Consider the following 24,471-nt stretch of genomic DNA (forward strand, 5'->3'; position numbering starts at 1 on the left):
TCATTTTATTGGGACAGGATCTCACTAAGTTGCCCAGTCTGGGCTTGAACTTACATCCTCCTGCCTCAGCCTCCCAGAGTGTTAGGATTATAGACATGTACCACCACACTCAGCTAGATTTTTATACAGTTTTTGAGATGCATATAAAGCTTCTACATTGAAATCATTTGATATATATGTATTTTCTTAAATATATCAGTATCTTTCGTCTTTTCCCCTGTAGTTTTTTGTCAGATACACTTATTTCATAGAATTTCCCACTTTCTGCATTTTTCTGGAGCCCTTTAGTGTTGTTTAATATTCTTTCCTGAGGGCCAGGGATTTACCTCAGTGGTTCTGCTGCCTGCCTCACAAGCAAGCGCAAGGACCTGAAATTGATCCCGGTACCAAAAATGTATATATATATATATATTCTTCCCTGAATTTCCTGTTAATTGTTAAGTAGCTTGAGGCTTGCTTGGATTTAGATTCTACTTTTTGATAAAAATACATCCTAGATAGTATCATGTATTTTCACATCAGAGGGCACACAATGTTTGGCTGGCTGTCCATCCGTTAACTCCTGATTAGCTTTTTACCTAATTGTTTTAGCACCATTGATGATCATTTCCTAAATCCATTAAGTTCATATACTGTAAAATTATTATATTCTATCATTCCTTCCATTATTATTGGAGAGAATTTTTTTTTTTTTTTTGGTGCTGGGGATCGAACTCAGGACCTTGCATTTTCGAGGCAGGCAGCGGAACCACTGAGCTAAATCCCTGACCCTGGATAGAATTTATTTTTAAAGAAAACCTTTTTCTCAGTAACTACTTGGTAAGCTAGTTTAGTTCAGAAGGGGAAAAAGGCAGGTCTTTTCCTTTTATTATTTTTAGAGTGAATTGCCTTTCTAGCATGCCCTTTAGATTGTTTTTCTCATCTACTGGGGATTGAATCCACAAGTGCTCTACCACTGAGCTATATCACCAGCCCCTTAAATGTTTCCTTTTTAGGTGTTGTAAACTTGCAGATTTTTAACATATTTGATGTGTTTCAGTCCTTGGCATGCTTACATTCAGTTGCCCAGGTCTTTTCTGGTGGGTTGCCCACTGTCTTTTTGACATGACCTCGGCAGTCTTGGACAACTTCCTTTGCCTTTTGGTATCACAAGATGTTTGAGGCCCATTTTGTATATTTTCTTCTGCTGAGCTAGAATCAGCTCTTCTTCCCAGGAGTTCTATTTTAGTGGCTATTTAGAGACTACAATTTTGGTGCTGAGGACAGTTAATGCTGCTGGATGGGTCACTGTTGCCAGGTCTTTTTAGTGAGGGTAACTAGAAAATGTGATTTTTTTTTTTTTCCCCTACAGGAAAATGCAAAGGTAAGTATATTCAGGGCAAAATTAAGATAAAAATTTCTACTTTTTTAATTTTACATTTGCATCCATTTTTTTTCTTAAATTGAAAAATTTGGTACCTTGTGACTTAACCTTGTCACTTACTTGTTTATGCTGCCATTTACATAATACTTTCAAAGTAACAGTAATGATATTGCTACTAACAGTATGATTACCTGAAAACAGTTCAAGCTGTCTTTGCAGTCCCTTTTCGCCTTAAGCTGTAACCCATCAAGGGGTACACAGTCACATTCCTCTGTTTTCAAGTCAACTTGAAAGAGTTCTTTCTGTATAACCAAGCCACTGACTCTGTAGGTTTATTTGTTTTATCTTGCTTTTGATTTTCCAGGGTTTTAAATTTTTTATGTTACAAAACAGGGAACATTCAGAGAAGTCTACTTCATCACTGTTCCTTCCACTCTGTTTCCTTCTTCTGGTCGGGGGAAATTAGACCCAGGGCCCTGTGCTTGCTATACTCACCTTGTCACATTTTACTCTTTAGATAGTCATTTTTATAATTTTTGGTTTATTCCTCTAGTGTTAATGTTTCAAGATAAGGAAATCTTTTAATATGTTCACATTTCCCCTTTTGTTATAGAAAAACTGCCTTCTGTATATGCTGCTTCCTGTTTTGCTTTTTCCATTCAACAGAGTATCTTGGGGTTCATTTTACAGTGGAATACGAGATGATCCTTATTCCTTTTTGCAGCTGCACAGCACTCTTTTGTGTGGATAACCACACTTGATACAAATAGTCTCTTTTTTTTACTCTGCTCAGGATGCTATGACAAAATGCCATAGACTGGTTAGCTTCAGCAACAGAAATTTATTCTCTCACAGTTGTGAAGGCAGAAAGTCAGAGATGGGTTGGGGGGGCAGTATGGTCAGGCTTTGGTGAGGACTCTTCCTGCTTGCTGTGTGTGTTCACAAGGCAGGGAGACTGGAGACAAGCTCTCAGATGTGTCTATTCTATAAGAGACTAATCCCATCATGAGGGTCCTGCCCTTCAACATATGAATTATGCGGGGACACAAAACATTTAGGCTGTAATATTCCTGCATTAGTCTTCTAGCTCTGCCATAAATTACCACAGAATGTGTGACAACAGAAATGTATTTTCTTGCAGTTCTAGAAGCTGGAAGTTTAAGATCAAAACATCACTAGTGCTGCATTCTAGTAAACCCTCTCCTGGTTTATAGATGCCCCTCTACTCTTTGTCCTCACATGGCCTTTCCTCTATGTAAGTAGAGGGGGAGCAGAAAGAGAGATTGTGCAAGCACCAAAGCAAGCAAGTGCAAGCTCTTCTCTGTTCCTCTCCCAGTCCTACCGAAGACCCCACATTTGTGACCCCACTGAGCCTTTATTACCTCCTTCTATTCCCTGTCTCCAGGTATAGTCATTGAAGGATTAGGATTTCACCATACAAATTTGGAATATGCCAGTGTCCTGGCACACAGAGAGACTGAGAGCTGGTAGAAATACACATTTCTTTAAAGTCACTGCTCAGACATGGCACGTGCGTGTCCGCTCTTGTGCCTTTGGTCAGAGCGAGTCAGATGGCCAGACTCGGCTCAGGGAGTAGGAAGGCTGTGTGTACTCTCCCAACGCAGCTACTGCTGGCCACATGGAGGAGGGCAGACATGGAGATGTAAAATCCTCTTGCCTAAATTTCTGTAGAAAAATGATGTGGTCCCTTTTTACATTGCAATCACTGAAGTTTTAATTTGCCTGGGTTTATATAAATGTTTAAACAGTGTGCATCTAGTATATGGTAAGCTCTTTGAGGGTAGGACCATGTTTTTGCTTACTGTTATGTCCCTACTGCCATCTACATTCTCTGACACATAACCAAAGAATCTATGAATAGTTTTGATTAAATAATGATAATTTTTCCCAATTTTTAAAAATATCATTCTTAGGTTTTCATGGCTTAATATATGATAATAAAACGGAATCTATGAAGACAATTAACCTCCTTCAGCGAATGAATATTTACCAAGAAGTTTTCCTCAGTATTTTATATAGAGCTCTACCCATACAGGTATGTCATGATCTGTCCCATTGAACTGGTACTGTCAGATGAAAGTCAAAAATCTCCATTTCAAACTGAAAATTTCACATAGTCTTCTGATCTTGAACTGCTTTGATAGAGAGCAGAAATACCCTAATTTTCTTTTTTCTTTTTTTTTTTTTTTTTGTGGTACCGGGGATCAAACTCGGGTCCTTGCACTTGTGCAGCAGGCGGCGAAACCACTGAGCTAAATCCCCGGCCCAGAAATACCCTAATTTTCTCCATTGTACTGACAACATTATTTCATTACTGTAAGATACTGCTTTTTATTTGTAAAAGTTGTAAGATTTTTATATATAAATGCTTCTTGTCATATCACAGTATTTGCAGTCTAGAAGCTGATAAGTATTTCATTTGTAAATATATAATGCTCATGATTTATCTTTGAGATTAAAATAATTATAAAATTAGCAAATCACAATGACCACTTCTTGTGTGATAAGGCAAATTGGACAAAGGTAGGTACAAGCTTATCTAAAGAATGAAGGCAGAACTCCCAGACCTTCCCTCCTTCCTTTCTTGCTTGTGAGAAGAAAGATTGCTAGCACACTTCTGGATGGGAAGAAGTGGTATGGTCTTACCGCTTCAACATGCTGCATTTCTACGGACATATTTTTTAAATGACGTAAGGAGAGTTAGGCCTTCTCTGACGAACATTTTTATTCTCCTTTACAGAAATATTTAGAACCAGTTTATTTTTATATTTATACCTTATTTGGGCTCCAAGCAGTCTATGTCACAGCTCTTTATATAACCAGCTGGCTCCTTAGTGGTACCTGGCTATCGGGACTGTTAGCAGCTTTCTGGTATGTCACAAATAGGTGAGTTGGAATCAGTATGTTTCTTTTCCTTTCCACAATGTAAGTAAAATAAAGTTATCTTATTTTCAGTTCAGAGACATTTCTTCTCCTGTTTGGTCAACAGCATTTTGTCTTTGGTTTAGCTAGTGTTTGACTAAATATTTCTTATTTAATAAGGTAGAGAGTCCTGCTTTACAGCTGAGGAACAGAATATTGAGTTGCAGATCAAAAGAAACATCTAGTAGTAGTAATCCCAGTTCTCTTACATGTTTGCTGTATAATCAGTATTTTTCCAGTCACATTTCTCACCTCTTAAAGAGTTGTAATATCTTCACCATTGATCTTAATAGGTTTGAATACTGTTCTCCATTAGCAAAGCATAAAGCACTGTACAAATGCAAAGAAATTTCATATTATTTAATACCTATTAATTTATAAACATTAGAGCCTTATGAAATAGTTTTTTTGAATAGTATTTTAAGATATGCTATTTTGAAATAGTATTTTTTTTAAAATGTATTCAAGATATATTTAATTATTGCCTGACATACAGTGGCAACACCAATATTTAGTAGGGGTCCTAAAACTTAAACATGAATTCTCATACAGATTTTATTTTCTAATTCTAAACAAATTACTTTTTATTATGACCCTTTGTGGTAAGTACTTTACGAAGTGCTTTATAACAACTCTATAAGGTAGGCATGATTATTAGCCCCATTTTAGAGAAAAGGAAATTGAGGTTTAAAAGGTTATGTCATATGTACACGAACACACACATTTATTGAATGCCTGGTATGTTCAGGCACTGTTCTTGGTACTGAGTGTACAAAGATGAAAACTTACCTATACTTGTCCTCTGAGAGTTCAGATTTTGGAGAGGAAGAATTATTATTATTAAATTATCACCAGTGGCAAATTTAGGACTCAGCTATAAAACACTGAAGAACTACAGAGGAGAAGAATGCACAACATTGCCTATTGACATTTATGAAGTTAGAGAAAAAAGTAAGGAGCAGTTTGGCCTGATACCTTTATGGGTTTACCTGTCAAGCTAACATGGGATTGAACCCCAGTTCTACCACTAAGCTAAATAATATACCCATGGACTGATCCTTTAAATTGTCTCAATGCCAATCTTACGTTATGGGGATGATGATGATGATGATGGTTAATGATAAGGATGATTATTAAGAGCTAATGACTAGAATCTTAAGTATACTTGTATGTAATGTAATTATCTTTCACTTTAGAAAATCTTTGAGGCAGTTATTGTGAAAATGATCATTTTGGCCATTTGTGTTTTCTTTGTGCAGAATAGATACCACAAGAGTTGAATTTACCATCCCACTGAGGGAGAACTGGGCACTACCATTCTTTGCAATCCAGATAGCAGCAATTACATATTTCCTGAGACCAAACTTACAGTCTCTTTCTGAAGTAAGTTTCTATAAAACTTCATATAAATTCCTCAATTTCATATAAGAAGCTTTGAAAAATATGTTGTATGTAATATCCCAATCCACGTGAATAGTTCGTATTCCTTGACCAGGTTTTTAACTGGAGTTTTCTTTCTCTGAGGTTTTTCCTACTTTGCAAAGAAAATGTTTTCATTTTTTATGTTAAAAATGTACTCTACATAATCTACCCTTAAATAGTTGCAGCAAGCCCACACACAATTTCTGTGAAACTGTCAGAATTTTTAAGCCATTGCTCTTGAGATGTGATTTGGTGCATTATCGCCTCCATAATAGTGTGGAATACACATACCGTATGTGAATATTTATATGCAGAGTGTCACTTTAAGATATTTAAAGCTTAAATAACAAATGCAAGGGTTTTTGGAGCAACAGTTTATGGTTTTTCTATTTGGTTTATAGAGATATTGGCTGCTCTTGAGAAAACTTGTCTGCAAGATTTTTTATTACTAGAGACATGTAAATTATACAAAGGTTTTCTTTTTACAGAGGCTGACACTTCTTGCCATTTTCATATCAACTTTTCTCTTTAGTCTGACATGGCAATTTAATCAATTTATGATGCTGATGCAAGCTTTCGTGCTATTTATACTGGACTCCTTGGACATGCTGCCAGCTATGAAGGTAAGCTTTGCTTTTCTTTCTCATTGAGATTTGCATTGTTTAGTGTTTCATATCCTGGGATGAGATGAAAATATGCAAGTACTTAATGACAAAGCTGAAGCTCCTTTCTAGATCTAATGTAAACATGCCATGGTCAATTGAAGCTGAGGAATGTATTCAGCACCATTTAACAACCTTAGCTTTTATTCTGCTTACTTTATGTTAAAAAATGGATCTATTTGGGGCATAAATGCCTGAATCAATTGTCATTTATAGACATGACTTAAATTTTAAAATATAAGGTAGCTCTGTTAAAATTTCTTATTTTGGGGCCGGGGATTTAGCTCAGTGATGCCGTGGGTGCCTCACAAGTACAAGGCCCTGAGTTCAATTCTCTGTAGCAGGAAAAGAAAAAAATTCAAAATAAAATTTTTTATTTTGTATTGCCTTTTTTCCCAAAGAACTCAATGGGTATTAACAACTTTCCTGTAGTATTCTATAATAAATTTTCATAATAACATTTGACCAGTATGGGAGGAGAATCCATTGACTGGCCAGATGTCACATGTGAAATAAGGAAAGCCATGTCTGTCTCCCAACATGTGCTGCTGTCATTTAATTCCTTGGTGGTTTTGTTTTTCATATGCAGAAATGTTTTTATGTGTTTTATACATTTTTTAAAAATTGCTATAGCTAGTAACTTTAGTATTTCCAAGTAAAATAAAATAAAATATCTCTAAATCTAAGGCAGCAAAGCAGCCCCACATAGAAGAGTTCACTCAATTACTCCATATCAAAAGAAATAAATAATCTTTGGGAACTGACTGAGTCTAAATTAAGAAACTTTCAAGTCAACTAACAAGTAAATATTGTTGCTATAGTAGGATGGATGTCTCTGGGAATGCCAGCGTGCGTAAGCCATTGCCCCATCCACAGGGAGTACACCCTGTAGCTTGGAAAATAAAGCAGATACAACCTAGGGAAAGGATAGACGTCAATTGGTGGTAATAGTGAGTGTTAGAAGTTGAGGATAAGAAAAGTATTTGGTGGTCAGGAAAGGTTTCACACAAGTAAGAGGCTAGAGCTGAACCACAAATGAGGGGAGAATTTGGTTGGAGTGTGTGGGGCAGGAGAGGAAGGAAAGCAAGTGGGTAAGGCCAAGTTTATATATATTTGTATATTCTCTCTCCAAAAGTGGGGGGGGGGGCGGCAGTGGCTACTCACTGCAGGTAAATTATATAAGTTCCTATAATCTTTCTGTAGTTAGTTCCACAATAGGTATCAAAAGGCTGCAAATGTGTTTGTCCTCTAGAAATTTGTCCTAAGTAAATAACCATTCATATTTATTTTAATTGTATTGTAAATCCAAAGAAACTGAGACTGACTTAAGTCAGTAGCAGCAAGGGTTAGTGAAATGAATTAGTGTGTCTGGATAATGGAGTATTATACGGTCATTACCCCATAAAACATCATAGAGAAAGTGAGGAAATTTCATGGAAAAATAAACATTAAAATATTAACAGCCAGCTCCATGGTAGATGCTCTGTTGGGGATTTTTGTTATTGTTGTTGTTGTTCTTTAGATCTTCTTAATTTTTTCTGTAATGACTGTGTATGTCTTTTAAAATTAGGAAACAGAATATAAAGTACTGTTTGACCACACACACATAATTTTAAAATGATACAGCTAATTTATTTTATATTAAGTTCTAAACTTTGTACAACTTTTATACTTCTCTAACTAGTATCCTGAGGAAATGTATTCATTCATTCATTCAGTCCTCTCTAATATTTTTTGAGTGGCCCTATGCTAAGTGGCCATTCTTTTAGGAATTGGAGAAACATCAGTAAATGAAACTAGTCAAATATAATGATCTGAGTACTTTTTAAAGGGATATTCATAGTAACATGTTTTTGTGAACATTTAAATTTTTAAAAATTTATTACAGTAAAAGACACATTACCATTACTACCACTCAGAATACTCCCACTTGATCCAAACATAGTTATCCCATCATTCTTGCCACTTTCTGATGCAGTTCTAGAAGTCCTTTTTCATGAGTATAATATTAATTAATAACACACAGTAGAAACACCAGTGACTCAGTGGCAGAAAAGTTGCAGTATATGGTGAAATATTATATAGTCGTTTAAAATGTAAGTTTTCACAGACTAGTTATTGATTTAAGAAACTTCTATAATATGAAGCATATAAAATGCTGTATATTTAAACTATTATAGGCCTGCTATGAAATCAGTATTATTTCTGTAGATAATGATGTTGGGTTTTGATTCTTGAACTCTTCTTTATTGATTGCTGTTTTTTATTTTTCTGAATTTCATAAATCTCTTACAATAAGATACATTACCATATCTTTATAATTCTAAAAACTACCAGCATCCATTGCTCCAAGTTACCATTAATACTAAACAAAAGCACTGGGCCTTTCATACTTGATTGTAGGTTTGGTTTTTTTGGAGTTAAAAAAAACACCACCATGGGAGAAATCAGGTTGGCTGCTGAAGAAAAACTAGTATTTTTCATGTGCCAGAAGGAGTTTAGAATTGTCTAACTTGAGAGAAGAGGAAAACTGACCAAAAAATTTTCATCTTTATTCAAGCCTGCCTTTCTTCCCCTTGTAGGACATTTTTGTGTTCAAATTGGATGCATTTTGCTTTTATTGTCAACAGGGTTTTATTACACCAATAATGATCCTTATTGAGTGCTTATATGTATTGGGTTTGTTAATACATGTTTGCCGTACATAATGATTACACTCATTGTGGGGAACCGGTACATGTACATAACACATCTCAATTCTTTTGTTTATTTCGCCTTCCCTTCCATGCCACCTCCTCTTCTTTGCTAGCATCAGATTCATTTATTTCTAAATCTTTATAAAGTTAATTATCATACATACAGATTAACAGCCAGACTAACAGGCCAAAAAACATGTAAAACACATAAAACAGTTATACTAAATCAAGATACACTTTATATATACATATACATATATATATATATATATATATATATAGTTTCTCATATAAGAAAAGCCATGTGATCTTTTAAGCTTGTGTGTCTGATTTACTTCACACTTCACTTAACATTATGGTCTCAAAGTGCATCCATTTTCCTACAAATGACTCAAATTTATCTTTCTTTATGGCAGAATAGTACTCCATTGTGTATAAAGACCACATTGTCTTTATCCATTCATCTGTTGGTGGACGTATAGGCTGCTTCTAAGATTTAGTTATTATGAATTGTGCTGCTATAAGTATGGGTGTGCGTACATCACTGTGAGTACTAGCATTTTAACACACCTTCAGTCCCTTTATCAGACCCTAACCATTTCTGGCACATTAAGGTCACCAGAATCAGGACTACATTACAGGTGCTGTTGATTCCAGAGCTCAAGTTCTTGGCCACTGTACAGTGCCACCTGCTGTGAACCAAACAAGTAAGAGTAGAAAACCTTGCTGCAGGGGGAATTTTCAGTCTGTCCTGGAATTAGGGACACACAGAGACAGACAAAAAACAGTGTATGATACAGCCCTAAAGTGTATGGTCAAAAAAATTAGGAAATAATAGAATGTGATATTTATTGTTGGCTGCAGACAGTAAATGCAATGAGTAAGGTTAAGTTTCCTGTTTTCAACTGTGTTACTTAAAGCTGGGTGTGTTTTCTGCATTGCTTCACCCTCTAATCTTTGGCTGTTGCAGGCAACATGGCTTTATAGTATACAGATAACGGGCTTGCTCCTGGTCTGCATTCTTCAGTTTTTCAATTCCATGATTCTTGGATCATTGCTTATCAGCTTCAACCTTTCAGTATTAATTGCAAGAAAACTTCAGGTAGGACTGTGTGTGTGTGTGTGTGTGTGTGTGTGTGTGTGGTGTGTGTGTGTGTCTCTGTGTCGTGTTACTGGGGTTAAACCTAGGGCCTTTACACTAAGTTCCATCCCCGGTCCTTTTTCTTTTCTTTCTTTTTTTTTTGAGACAGGGCCTCTTGCTAAGTCACTCTGTTGCCTGAGCTGGGCTCAAACTTGCAATCCTCCTGCCTCTTTTCTTTCCTTAGTCAAAGTAGACATTTAAAAAAAATTGTGGTTCATTAGACCAGACTCTAATATAGTATCCAAAGGAAAATGTATGACCCAATTAAGTGGCATTATTTGCTTTTTTCTCGTTAAGTGCATGTTGTGTTTGTTTCCACCTTTCTGATGCCCTGTGCCATGCCTTCATTTTGGCAAGTATTGTTTACAAAACTGAAACTTTAGTTCAACTCAGAGATTAGCCAGAGATGTTTAGTTGAGTCTCATTGATTTAATGCTGAAATAAAAGAGAAAAGTTTATAAACTTTGTGTGATGTGAACTTAAGAGTGAGAAGAACCTAGGGGCCGGGGATTTAGCTCAGTGGTTCCACTGCCTGCCTCACAGGTGCAAGGTCCGGAGGTCGATCCCCAGTACCAAAAACAAAAAGAGTGAGGAGAACCTGCTTCTTGAACTCCATAGTAGTTCAAGGTGGTCGACTCCTTGTGGTTAATTTTAGCAATTCTGCTCTTTCTCTTGTCCTTCCACACCCTTTTGTTGCTTTTTAAATTAATTCTGTTTTGAGAATTTTAAGAATCTAAATAAGTACCTTTTAGGAATGAGATATTTTCTAAGGTATTATGAATCATGTTTGAAAGCATCAATCTGGGGCTCGGATATAGCTCAGTGGAAGAGCCCTGGCTTGGCATGCACAAGGCCCCAGGTTCCATCCCCAGCACCAGTACAAAAAAGAAAGAAAACATTGACGTGATCTTTTGGCTTTATTATATAATTAAATTTCTTTAACTTGCAAAAGATTTGAGAGTCACTTGTTTTTCTTTAGAATTATAACAAGTCCTGTTTCCTTTCTCATAAGCTATAAACATTTCTATACCAAAAAGCCATTTTGTCTTCACCTTTGGAAAGTGTAGATAATAAGTTTTCTTATTAGTCTTTTGAGTGAGAATCGCTGTGGGCAAACTGTAAGGAAGATTCTTTTAACAAGTTTTTAGTTTATTATTAAGAGCAGTAGTCCTTTTAACCTTAATTATAAATAAACATCACTCATACTTGAACTCTAGGTATTATTATATTTGACAATACTAGGATTACATGAAAACTATTATATGTCAAAGAGCACAATTTACTTTTTTATACTGATAGGCCTTTTATTTATTTGGGTTATGGCTATTTCTGTGCCATATGAATTAATGGATAAATGATGTGATGATTTATTCAGTCAGCATATCCCAAGTACTTCCCAAATGGCAGAGCCCAGTATTCTAGTTATGAAGATCTCAAAAAAAATAAGAAAGAAAAAGAATAAAGCACATTTATGTATCGTATGAAGCTCATCAGTAAGGAATTCATTTAGTAGTAGAAAATTAAAAATAGTAAGAGTGTAACTTCAAGAAGTATAGGTTATGTTTTCCACATATATTTTTCCTATATGTTTCATGAGCCAATGTTTGAAATCCTTAATTCTTAAGTGTTTAGGAAGTTATATAAAAATTTAAGAATTAAAACAACTCTTTTAATTTCTAGAAAAACCTGAAATCTGGAAACCTCCTTAACAGGATCAGGAAACTTTTGTTACATTTGTTTGTAGTTTTCTGTTTGACACTTTTTCTCAACAATATTATTAAGGTAAGTTAATAAATGACATTTAATGTATTTTTTTAAATGTACTGATGGAGACAATTTTAAAAATTTCTGTTTCAAGTAAGTAAATTCTTGCTTGACAAAGCATATCAGCACACTGAATGTTTTACTTTGAACAGGCCCAGTTTTAACTTTGTCCTGAGAACAGGATGGTTTTGTTGGGTTTAACTATTCATCTATATTTGTTCTTCTTTACCATGTTCTATCTTCAACTCGCGAAGTTAATAAACTTTTTTAACACTCAACTTTAAAAACATCAAATAAGTATTTCTTTAAACTTAGTTTTCTACACTATGGTTCTTACTAGGTTCAGTTAATAAACAAATTTCTCTTAGAAATTCTAATTTCTCTTGGAAAGATGAGCTCATTGTTGCTAGATGTTCCTTAACATTTAACTGACTCAAAATTAATCACCCTATAAAACAGAGTAACTCACTTATTATAGGCCTATACTTGTTATATGTCCAGGAGCTTTGCTGAGATTTCTTTTCAAAGTGCCCTAGAGAATGCTTAATTTTTACAGTATCTTTTCTAGCTTTCTTTTTAAGTGAAGACTTTATTTGAGGACCTTGGTGCTGCATTTCCTCTTACGCAACAACAAAGCTACAGTGATCTCATCAGATGATTTTGCCTCTCCTAGAATGCTGCTCTCAGCATAGAAGGCATCTGCAAAACAGTTCCTTCTCTTTCCTAAGAGTGACAGTTCTCTTGACTGTCAAAGGAAAAGGTTCTTCATTCAGCCAGCCACAAAAAATACCTCACTGCAGGTCCTTGTCACTACAGCCTTAAACTTACACAGTTCAGTGCAGTCAGCCCTCCATATCCATGAATTCCCATCTACAGGTTCCTTATTCCAGTATTCAACCAACCACAGATCAAAAATATTCTGGAAAAAATTGTGTCTGTACTGACTATGTACAGACTTGTTTTCTTGTCACTGTTCCCCAAGCAATGTGACTCTGCAGGTGGAAAGTTTTTTTGTTTTTTGGTACTGGGGATCGGACTCGGGTCCTTGCAGCAGACGGTGGAACCACTGAGCTAAATCCCCAGCCCCCAAGCAATGTAGCCTAATAACTCAGGTCCTTGCACTTGAGGGGCAGGCAGCGGAACCACTGAGCTAAATCCCTGGCCCAATACTATACAATTTTATGTAAAGGACTTGAGCAGCCTAGGATTTCTCTCTCTCTCTCTCTGTCTCTCTCTCTCTCTCTCTCTCTCTCTCTCTCATTTTAGACTTTCTGGAAGATTGGCTGAAAAGTATGCAGTTCACCCCTGGTCTCTTTAGGTGTTCAGTGGTCTGTTTTTAGGTTAAGTGCATACCTGAACCTCTGCTTTTTGACACCCCAAAGAGTAACATCTCTTGGTTTGCAGCCTGAAAGGAGAGGAATTAGAAAAAATAGTCAGTGAAACTCCTTGCTATTTTTATTGTATCCATGGGAAAATTTCTCATGAGTCCTATTTCTAGGGCTGTTAGGATCTCTTCTGAGCAACGAGTTAGTTTTAATCTTACAACCTGTAACATAAATGTTTCATCTTTCTCTTTCCATTTACTGCTGTAATGCATAAGACTAGATTTGTGGTTCATCTCTAATGAATATATTTTGTGTAGTAACCTCAATTCTGGCTTCATTTTTTTTACTGTCATTTTTCTTTTGATACTGCTTCTTCACCATTTATGTTATCTAGATTTTGTAAGTTACAAATTAAAACTAAAGTTACATGAATTAAAATTACAGTCGCTAATGATGAAAACTGCCATTTGTTCACCCTTGAGGGCTGCTGTTGTCTTGTAATGTCTTTGAGTGAATGAGTCTTATGTCAGCTGTATCTTCAGATCCAAATTCCTAAAGCCAAGTGGGCTGTGTCTCTATTTGAAGTTTCAGATCATCCTATTGTTTGTTGTTATTGTTGTTGTTGTTGTTGTTGTCAACGTCATCATTGTCATTGTGATGATGATGGTAGTGGTACTGGGCATTGAACCAGACCTTTGCACAGAGCTGCATCCTCAGCCCCTCCTCCCTTTTTTTGAGTCGGGGTCTTGCTAAGTCACTAAGTTGCTTAAGCAGGGTTCAAACATACAATCCTGCCTCAGCCTCACAGAGTCCTGGGATTACAGATGTATACCACAACACCCGACTCATACTGTTTGTTTTTTGATATAAAAATTCTAGTCACTGTGCCTTCTCCCTCTTCCTGAAACCAAAAACAGCCATCTTTTATCTATTTTCTGTGTTGAACGTATGCATCAGATGTTTGAATAAAGGATTATCCTTATGAAAGTGAGGTGTAAGGAGAGGAGGGAGTTTGAAAGTCTCTGCTTTAGCAGTTCTGGGAAATATTGTGAACATTTACTAATTTTATACACATACCTCCTATTAAATTGGACACTGGATATACATATTCATTGGGAAATTATCAGGAATCCATACCTAAGGCACTAATAACAATTTTTGTTTTTTCTCTCCCTGATAGAAAATTCTTAATCTGAAGTCAGATGAACACATATTTAACTTTCTAAAGGCAAAATTTGGATTTGGAGCAACAAGGTATGACTGAATTAAAATCTGCATTTGCTGTTATATACTAAAGCAACAAGGACTTTAAAGCTTAAATTACCATTATCCCCTCCATTATTAATTGCAGACTTATTTTAAGGAAAAATATAGTGTTGGTTCCTTGCCTTGTATTTAATTTAATACTTTGCTTTCCATTTGTTCCCCAGGGATTTCGATGCAAATCTGTATCTGTGTGAAGAAGCTTTTGGCCTCCTGCCTTTTAATACATTTGCAAGGCTTTCAGATACTCTGCTCTTTTATGCTTACATATTTGTTCTGTCCATCACAGTGATTGCAGCATTGGTTGTTGTATTTCATAATCTCAGGTATGGAGTGTTGCAGCATGTTTTTGTGTTGGGGGGGGGGTTGGTACAGCATGTTTAATGCTCTGCTTTCATGAAATTGTTCTGGGTGTTGTAGAAAAATTACTAAGTTGAAAATCAAAATATCACACTCAGAACAGAGTGGTGCTGTGCATCTTAAAGGGGAAACATACATAGGTTAGAAGTGAAGTCTACTCTCTGTAGTGAGATCCCACGGAGTGGTGGCCACAGTTCAAACTGCTCTGGGCTTAAGTCTCGTCTTGCACACTGGGAATGATATGATCTTTGAGCCAGTTATGTAACTTCTCAGTATTTCTGTTTCCTTACCTGTAGAATGAAAATATGATGAGTACTTTCTCTACATGGTTTTGTGAGGAATAAGTAAACTAAAACAACATAAAATACTTAAAAATAGCATCTCATTCCTAGAATATTCTGTAGGTGTTTACATTACCTAGTATATTATTATGGACTCATGGTTCTCTAGCTTGTCTCCATTATTAGTTTTTGACATCGTTCTACTTTTTTCTACCTTCGTTTTCCAGATAATTATTATATTTCTTGTGAAATATAAAGAGTTAATAATTATTCATTTGCGTTCTTGCATCTTGTTTCAGAGCTCATGAAGTTGGAATGGGTCATAATTATTAGTATCAACTAAAAATCTTAAGTAATCATTGCTAATTTTTTTAAAGCTTGCATACCTACCAGTCTGTTGAAGAAAACCAGGGAATGTAAAGGCTTTTGAAAAACCTGTAAAATATCTATTAAGCTTGTGGTGGGTTTTGCATTTGATATCCCTGTTAAATTGAAAGAAAATCAAGTATAAGAAATTAAAGCTACTGTCATTTGTGAAAACTTAAACTCCCAAGAAAGCGCTTTTGCTACATAGTGACCTGGCTAGTTAGCATGGTGGTGAACTGTGATTCACAGCCACGAGAGAGCTATTGTGAAAATGAGTCCAGATCAGTTGAGGTATTTTATGAGAATTAAGAATGAAGCCACATTGAACCATCAAAATACTTCATTAACTGTAAACTATTTTAGTATCTTTCAGAAGTGTTCTTTTTATGCCTATGCAAGATAAAATTTAGCTGTGTGAAAATTATCTACATGTACAATGTAATTACCTAGACAGTGTAATTTAAAATTATTCCAGACGCACCAAGTGTCAATGACCTCTAGACTGTACTCAAAGCAGGAAGTTCAGTTGGCCTGCAGTATCTTTGTGAAAATGTCAGCTGTGCTCAGTGTGGGTCTCTGAGCCGTCTCTGGAAGCTGATTTGGTGTATGATTAGAGATAAAGATTTTAGAGCATCCGCCAAGTGGGGAATTTAGATCTTTCTTAGAGAAAAAGCACTACATTAAAGTAATTAAAGGATGATAGTATCTTAATTCAAATTAACTTTCATGTTATTTGAAGGATGTCTGATTTAATACCAAGTATGTAAAGTATCTCTACCTTTTTAGTACTAGGAAGGTTGATACTGCAGTGGTAATTCTTAGTTTATGAACTTAATTTGTTCTAGATTTTGGGAAAGATGGCTGCAGTGGTGTTTGTCACCCAAAGCAGAATTTGCAAACAAAAACAAAATTTTACCAGATGCTTCTGTTTGTGAACCAAATTATTTGCAAACGAAAGCATTCGTGAACCAAGGTACCACTGTACTATGTTTAAACAACACATCTGTATTAGTGTGAAGGATACAACTGAAAGGGGTGCAGTGTTCTGTTTTAATTTTATTTATAAAATTTTTTATTTATAAAATTTTATTTATTTATTTTTTGTGGTACTGGGGATTGAACTCAAGACCTTGTGCTTGCGAGGCAGGTGCGGTGACATTGAGGTAAATCCCTGGCCCCAGTGTCCTTTTTTTAAAGGATTGGTAAGAGCCTGCCAGCTTGCCTGGGGTAGGAGAAAGACATTGTAAAATTCCCTTAGGTATTGAGGGAAGATAAGAGCAAATGTTTTTGCCATACGTAGTGGCACACACTTGTAATCACAGGATTCTAGGAGGCTAAGCCAGGAGGATCACAAGTTTGAGCCCACCCTGGGCAACTTAGTAACTAAACAAGACCCTATCTCAGAATTTAAAAAATTAAATTAAATTAAAAACTTGAGGTGTATCTTAATGGAAGACCCTGTATTTAACCCCAGTTTCAATGGAAAAAATACATTGTTCTTGTTTGAAAGAATCTCATGGTATCAATATAGAAGCCAATGTTTGTGTTCTGATATTTAACCTCTAAGTTAAAATTACTTCAATGGTGAAAGCTCCCTTAGAGTAAGATTTTAATAATCCTATGAATCTGTGATGGTGAAAAATGATTTCTTAGAAATAAAAGTCCTCCAGTTATATAGAGAAGCATCATACATACCCAGTTCTGTTGCATTTGTATAAAGGGTCAGTAGGGCCTTTATGAAAGTATTGTTTTTGTCTTAAACTTTTCTCCCTGACCACAAATTGTACAACATTGGAATTCACACATCAGTCTTAACCTCACTACAGTGGAGACAACAGACAATATGTACTTCCCAGTATGGTGGAATATAGAATAAATCATTTCCCCATGAAGTGTTCTTGCCCCCCCAATAATAATAATAAACTCTAATAAACCTCTAGATTTGATTACAAATTTACAAGAAACATGAGAATGGAGAAATAATATAAACATCACCATAAGGAGGCAATCAGCGAAATCCAGAAAGTGAAAAGAGTTATAGTACAAATAGTACATTTTCCTCACCAAATAAATAAATGGCTTTTAAGAGGGGGTGGGGGTAATTTTTATGCATCCAAAGATGTTTGAAAAGATGTATCCAAAAAATGCAATGTGCAAGCTTTAGATTCTACTTCAAAGAAACTGCCTGGAAAAAAAATACCAATTACTAGAAACAGGGAAAATAGAACACATACTGTTAGATGATGTTGAGGAATTGCTGTTAACTTTTTTTAGGTGTAATAATCTTAATGTAGCTATATTTGCTAGAAGTCGTATATTGGACATATATAATGAGGTCTTAGATTAAAATGTGTTCATTGTTTCATAAAGGAATTCCAAGTTTATTGATACATTTCTATTTTGGCTTATTAAAAAACTTTGCAAAATATTCATAAAACAAATAACTCATAAAACATCTTTAAAGATCTCAAGTTTCAATTATTTCAAAAGAAATTTTTTGCTGTTCTCTTTTAAATAATTGAATCATTTTAAATTTTTGCTAAGTTCACATCTGAGATTTTAGTTATTATAATTGTTTCTGCATTCATGTTGTGATGGTTTTAGCCTCAACCTCAGAATTGATCACTAATTCATTTCTTATTATTAATTTAATTATTATTAAATATTTTATTATTATTAAATATTATTTCTAAGGGAAATAATATTTAACTAAATACAAATTATTTATCCAGCTCTTTATATTTATTCAGTATATTTGCCCTTTATTCAGTGATTCTACAACTGAACAGTCCATGGGTAAAATGGGAAATTGCACAGTTGACCTGAAACCAGGAACTGCTTACAACTTAATGCACTCCATTCTGTTTGGATTCTTGGCACTGAGTACAATGAGGTACTTTTGTCTTCTCTGATTTATTTCTTTTTTGACCACTGGTTATTTGATATTTAGCAGTAAAATTTGGAGACTGACAATCATCTTCATTAATGCTTGTGATTCCCATAAAAATGTCCTTAAATATTGTCTCCCACTACAAATTATTATTCATAATCAGTTTTTTTCCCAATTACAACCATTCTTCTATATTTTACTTATGTGATAGTTCCCAAAAGGCAATAGAATTAATGACTAACCCTTTAGCAGATGATTTCCGAATAGTTCAAAGTAACATTTTACTGTCACACACTGTAAAGCTCTTTCCCAGCTGTTTCAGACTCAAAGCATGTACACAACTAGGAATTGCTGTCTTCCACCCCTTTCTGTCTTTGCAGAATGAAGTACCTCTGGATATCACACATGTGTGTGTTTGCATCATTTGGTCTGTGCAGTCGTGAAGTATGGGAGTTACTTCTAAAGTTGCTCCATCTTTATAACCCAAAGAGGGTCAGTGCTGTCCCTTTTTCCATTTAGTTGTTAATGGTTTTTAGTATTTCATTTATACCAGATCTCTTTTCTTCAGTAGTTACTCATGAATCAGATAAAATGGATTCTAAAATTGGAAACTAGAAATAGGTAATTGATAAACTAAGTTTTCATAAGGAATTAATTTTTTTAAATGTTACTGTTAATTTTAGTTTTGCTTTTTTTAAATTCATATTTTCCAAGGACTCTTAAGTTAGATATGTTCATTGTACAGAATTTAGAAATACAAAACACACACATACACATGTATAAAGCAGAATTAAAATTTACCAGTGATCCCTCTACCTCTCATTATAAATGTTACTACAGGGTATTCACCCAAGAATACTTATTAACAAATGCATAATAATATGCAATAGCCTACAAATACAATTCTGTATTCACTAGCTGGCAATACGATGGAAGCTAGAAATACCACATAAATGATTAGAACCCCAACATTGACTCGGTTGTTCTGCTATTGGAGAACGCATGCTCCATTGAATTATATTTTTGTTGTTTTTTATAAAATGCATATATTTATAAAGCAAAACGATAAGGCAAAAATGTTCAAAATACTTGTAATCTAAATAGTATCTTTCTTCTATAGATATGTGTAATGCGATATTCGGTACCAATATTAATACTGCTGTATCTGTGCTATAAGGTAAGTCTAATTTTCCTCGATTTTGTCATTAATCTGTTTAGCAGAATAGTTGCTTTGACTCAATGTATTTTGTGTGTTTTTTGGCAAATCAAGATGGGTTGGTGGAGTTTATAAATATCTCCTTAGCATTTTACTGCAGTTGGTATTGTTAGGAAAATGTTTCTCAAATAGTGTTTAACAAAAGCATGATAGCAAAAACCCACTGGCATTTATTCATTGTAATTAACTTTGTTACTATTCAGCAAATTCCAAAAATGTTTTCAGACCTATTTTTCGAGCAAATAAAGTAGAAAAATTATTTTCTCCTGTTACCTGATCTATATAGAGTAAGTTTAAAGATGTATCTCATTTTAATCTACGTATCGTATTAGGTGCTTTTCTTTATAAGAAAACTAAACATATCTAAATAAATACAGGTCTAAGATTATTAGAGTTTTTTTTAATCCTTTTTTCACTTTTAGTAGGAAGTAATGAAGTTTTTGATGTTCTTAGTTGACTGATTTCTGAAATTGACTATGCCTCAGTTCTGAGAATGCCGGAGATGGTGACCATTGATCAGGTTGACTACTTTTTGGTTCTTTTGTCACATCCTTGAGATTTACATGCCTTGCAGTATGACTTAGGCACCTGGCACAGATTCCTTTATCCAGTTGAATTCTTGCCTTCTCTTTAAAATCCTAATACATATTTACAAAGTTTAGGTGCTTTTTCAAATTTTTTTAAATACTTGAACAATGGATTTCAAAATCTGCTGGGCAGAGCCTCTCATTTGGGAGGGTGGTTGGAAATAGAGTTGAGGGCCTCATCTGGAGAGGACCTGCTATAACAGGCTCAGCTTGTGGTTTTAATGCTTCCATTTTCATGTAAACCAAAGATCTTAGGGCTTAAAAAGTTAATAATCACTATATTGCAAATATTTCAGAAAACTATATTCTATCTTGTTCCTAAGTACCAGAACCTCCTCAGTGCTAGAAAACACAGAAGTAGATTTCTGCCTTCTGGTGTCTGAGAATTTTGCTTTTATATAAATAAGTAAAACTTTAAAACATCTGGAAAGCAGTGGTTAAATATTAAACAGGATATGTTTAATGAAGAATAAGATAACTTTCCCATTATACATTGGTTTTGAGGCTAAAACCCCCTCCTAGAAAAGATGTAGCTTTGTCTCCCTACTAAAGATCTATGTAAACTATGATAGTCTTTCCCATCATTTGTATGTATGTAGGCTGAGTTGTTTTATGTCTCGGGAACTTATTGAAGTTTTATGGATTTTAAAAAAAAATTTTAAAAGCTATTTGAAGATGTAGGTCTCGTGTTCTTGATAAAATCGAGGAAGGATGTTATAGAGGAAATAAACCATGCTGTACAACCGTGGCTCTTAAAGCATAGTCCTCAGACAAGCAGCATCAGGCCCTTGGGGAAATACAGGCCTTGGGTCAAAGTTTAGCTGAGCCAGAACCTGGAATCACAGTCCAGAAGTTCTTGTTTTAGCCATGAGGCTGCTGCTGCTGTACTGTCAAGTTGAAGTTCCTACTGTAGTGTCATCGGGATTCCTAACAGTGCAGGTTTCATTTTCTGGCAGGATGACTCTTTCGTGGGGGCTGTTCTGTACTTTCCACCCGCTTGATGGCAGTAGAACCTCCAGTGTGACAGCCAATGAAGTCTCCAGAGGTTGTCAAACTTCCCCTGAAGTCAGGGTGGAGGTGGAGAAATCTCTCTTCCCCTCCCCTCGAGAGCCACTTTTGTAGAGGAACAAGTGAAAGCGAGAGTGCTGGGAAAGCCATCATTCCCAGGAAATCCTTGTAATTTTCCCTAAAGAGAGCTGGTGTCTTAAAGAATCCTCCAAGCCAGGCATGGCGGTGCACGCCTGTTTTCCCAGAATTGTGGGAGGCTGAGGAAGGAGGATTGCAAATTCAAGCCCAGTCTGGGCAACTTAGCCGCTTAGCAAGAGCCTATGTCAAAAATTAAAAAATTAAAATGAAGGGCTGAGGATACATACAAGTCAGTACACAGACCCTGTGATCAATCCCCAGTATGAGGGAGAGGGGGAGAATGGAGACTATTGTCTCGGTTGTTCTTGTCAGTTTGTACTGTATAAAATAATTTAGCTATTTCATCTTCTCAGATTTGTTGAATATCAAATCACAGAGATCCAGAATATAAAGATGTTTTATATATATTCAAAGTTACCCTGAAACTGAATCTATTTTTCCTGTATCCCAACTATTAGATTTTATATCTGTGATGTGAATTCATATATTTCAAAGCCTGATTTGAGTTTTACCTAGCAACTTTAATCAGGGTTTCAAAATTTTTTGATAATACCAAATTTTGCTTTCTCTGTCTTTAGGATTATCTTATTAAATGGAAAAGCCCATACTAGTCTCCACTTTGAAATCAAGCAAAATTGACTGTCATCTTGATTAACTTGAGTTGATCCAATCCCGTATAAATTATTGCTAATTATTTAAAACCAGCCTTTAGTTTGTTCAGCACTTTTATATTATTTAAGAAATTTTCCACAAGGCTCTTAGTAGATTTTAACATTCTTAGCATTAATAATAGCAACTTTAAAACTATATATAATGCCATTGGATTAACATATATATAATATTAAAAGAATTAGAACATCTCATTAAAATGTTTGTATTTTATTATCAAACTAATAGGGAAATGTTTAATTATAATATTACAAAGGAATCATTTAATCAGTAATTTTTACAACATCTCTTCTGAGAACTAGAACCCAAAGTGCTGGCTCCTGCTTGTCCATGCTGCACAGTTTTCCTGATTCCCTGTCCCAGGAGACAAGATGGGAATGAGCAATAAAAATGACCTGAGATGGAATGACAGGATAAGAAAGTGGTAGGGCTAAACATCCATAGACAAATCAGGTGTTTCTTTGATTCTTCTTCGTGGTTCTTAAAGACAATTATTACATTTTTGACATTAATGAAACATAGATACATTGTCGTGGGTCTTCAGTGCCAATATATTAAATGAATTCGGCAGTTAACCTTAGCATGTATATGGATGATCAAGTCTTCTTGGTCATCCATCATTTGATGAAACAAGATTAATTGATGAATTAAACAGACTGATGTTATATCGGATAAGTAGTAGACTCAGAGTGTCATTTTTGTATTTATACCTACATAACCTTCAATAACTCAGGTTGACCAAGAGGCACCAGAGGTAGATGTCTTAGATTTTCCTGGAGTGTCATACTTTCAAATATTCTCTCTCAATTGTACCAGTAATTCTATTAATATATATTAATATATTAATATTAATATTAACACCATGTGACCAGATTTCTAGTACCAAAAATACATTATTCAGTGAGAAGAGGCTGGTCATACAACCACATTCCAAGTCATAGTTCTGCCACTTGTAACCTGGTCAACTCAGGTCCTGCTTTGAGCCACAGTTTCCATATTTATAAAATAAAACTTCCATTGGTGATGCTTCCTACTGCATCATAGCATGTGAGTTGCTATAAGAACAAAATGAGGTTCTATATTTAATAAGAGTATTTTCTGTAGCTATAAAATGGTGCTATCTCCCACAGATGTAGTCTGCTTTTAAGGATAGATTGTATGGCATTAGTTAATTACACTTTTCCAATACACTGTGAGCATTCTCGTGGTTGGTATTCCTGTCTCATCAAAGTAATGTTTTACTAGTATTAGCACCACGTAGAATAGCGTTTTTATGCGAGTAAGATAAAAACACATTTTTAAAAGTTGACAACACCTCTGGTCCTAATTGGCTTCAGCTCAGGATAATCTGGGAGACTTTTCTTAGGCCTCAGCCCACATGTGCTAGAAGGGCCAGCAGCTGAGGGGAAGCAGTTCTGGATCCAGCTACCTCATCTGTTCAGCTCACAAGTGAGGCAGTTTACCTTTTTTCATGTAATCCTAGTGATAGGTGTCGGTATGGGGGTGGATTTTGGTTTTGTTTTGTTTTCAATTGCAGTTCTGGCCAGGAATGATGGATGAACTCTCCGAGTTGAGAGAATTCTATGACCCAGATACAGTGGAGCTGATGAACTGGATTAAGTAAGAGGAATTTTTTTTAACCTTTAAATTTTTAAGTGCCTTTTTAGAGTTATTGTACATCACATTAGTTTTGGGGTGGGGTGATTGTTTGGTGGTTGTGAATCTAATTGTGAAGAAACATTCATTTTCATTAATCTTTTCTTCTTTAAAATTCCATATTTGGAAATAACTTTCCACTCAGAATACCCTATCTCCAGGTGTATCCCTTAAAGAAAGGAAAATAACCATTTGGAGAGAAAAACAGGATCAGGAAATAAATTTCAAACACTGATAGAAATGGGAATGAAATTTTACTTAGCTGGGTTAACACAGTTTTCTCTTCTTTGCCAATTTTATCTTTATTATTTTCACTTTAATACCATTCAGATTTTCTGTCAATGCTAACACTTGAAAGTATTCCTTGTTAATTATTTTAAAATTACAGTGTAAACTATAGTTAATTAGAGTCATAATGGCTCGTTGCAGATTTCATTTTTACTAATCATTTTCCCTAGGCCTTGGCCAGGGAAAATTTAAAATATAAAAAGTGGAACTTTTCCTCTCTTGAACATGGAAATACTTTAGCATTATGTTGGTTTCTGTTTCTGCTGCACTTCGTTGCTCTGCCTCAGCCTTCAGCCTCAGAATGGAACTCGTGGCACTTCAAAGGTTTGCTCGTGAAACCTGACTGTCACTGACAGAAATAAACTTTTCTACCCAGAGCAGCATTCCCACACACTGTAATACTGTATTTCCCTATTTTATAACCAAAAAACAA

At 35.2% G+C, this 24,471-nt stretch overlaps 1 protein-coding gene across 4 annotated transcripts in view; it reads left to right on the forward strand.

Moving 5' to 3' along the window:
* Dpy19l3 (dpy-19 like C-mannosyltransferase 3) overlaps positions 1-24,471 on the forward strand; it is a 73,938-nt gene that overhangs the window by 35,031 nt on the left and 14,436 nt on the right. For 3 of the 4 annotated variants that reach the window (XM_087191012.1, XM_004858791.3, XM_021239558.2), the window contains 12 exons: positions 3,298-3,419; positions 4,125-4,270; positions 5,566-5,689; positions 6,217-6,351; positions 10,057-10,188; positions 11,908-12,009; positions 14,497-14,570; positions 14,747-14,905; positions 18,357-18,479; positions 18,857-18,968; positions 19,597-19,653; positions 23,632-23,714. In XM_087191012.1, the coding sequence (XP_087047138.1) occupies positions 3,298-3,419; positions 4,125-4,270; positions 5,566-5,689; positions 6,217-6,351; positions 10,057-10,188; positions 11,908-12,009; positions 14,497-14,570; positions 14,747-14,905; positions 18,357-18,479; positions 18,857-18,968; positions 19,597-19,653; positions 23,632-23,714 (1,369 nt within the window). The remainder of the gene's footprint in view (positions 1-3,297; positions 3,420-4,124; positions 4,271-5,565; positions 5,690-6,216; positions 6,352-10,056; positions 10,189-11,907; positions 12,010-14,496; positions 14,571-14,746; positions 14,906-18,356; positions 18,480-18,856; positions 18,969-19,596; positions 19,654-23,631; positions 23,715-24,471) is intronic. The other variant, XM_021239559.2, reaches the window with a different exon arrangement.

The sequence above is a fragment of the Heterocephalus glaber genome, unplaced genomic scaffold (assembly GCF_053883595.1).
Source record: "Heterocephalus glaber isolate CG9 unplaced genomic scaffold, H.glaber_assembly_v1.0 deba00001561, whole genome shotgun sequence".
Classification (NCBI taxonomy): domain Eukaryota; kingdom Metazoa; phylum Chordata; class Mammalia; order Rodentia; family Bathyergidae; genus Heterocephalus; species Heterocephalus glaber.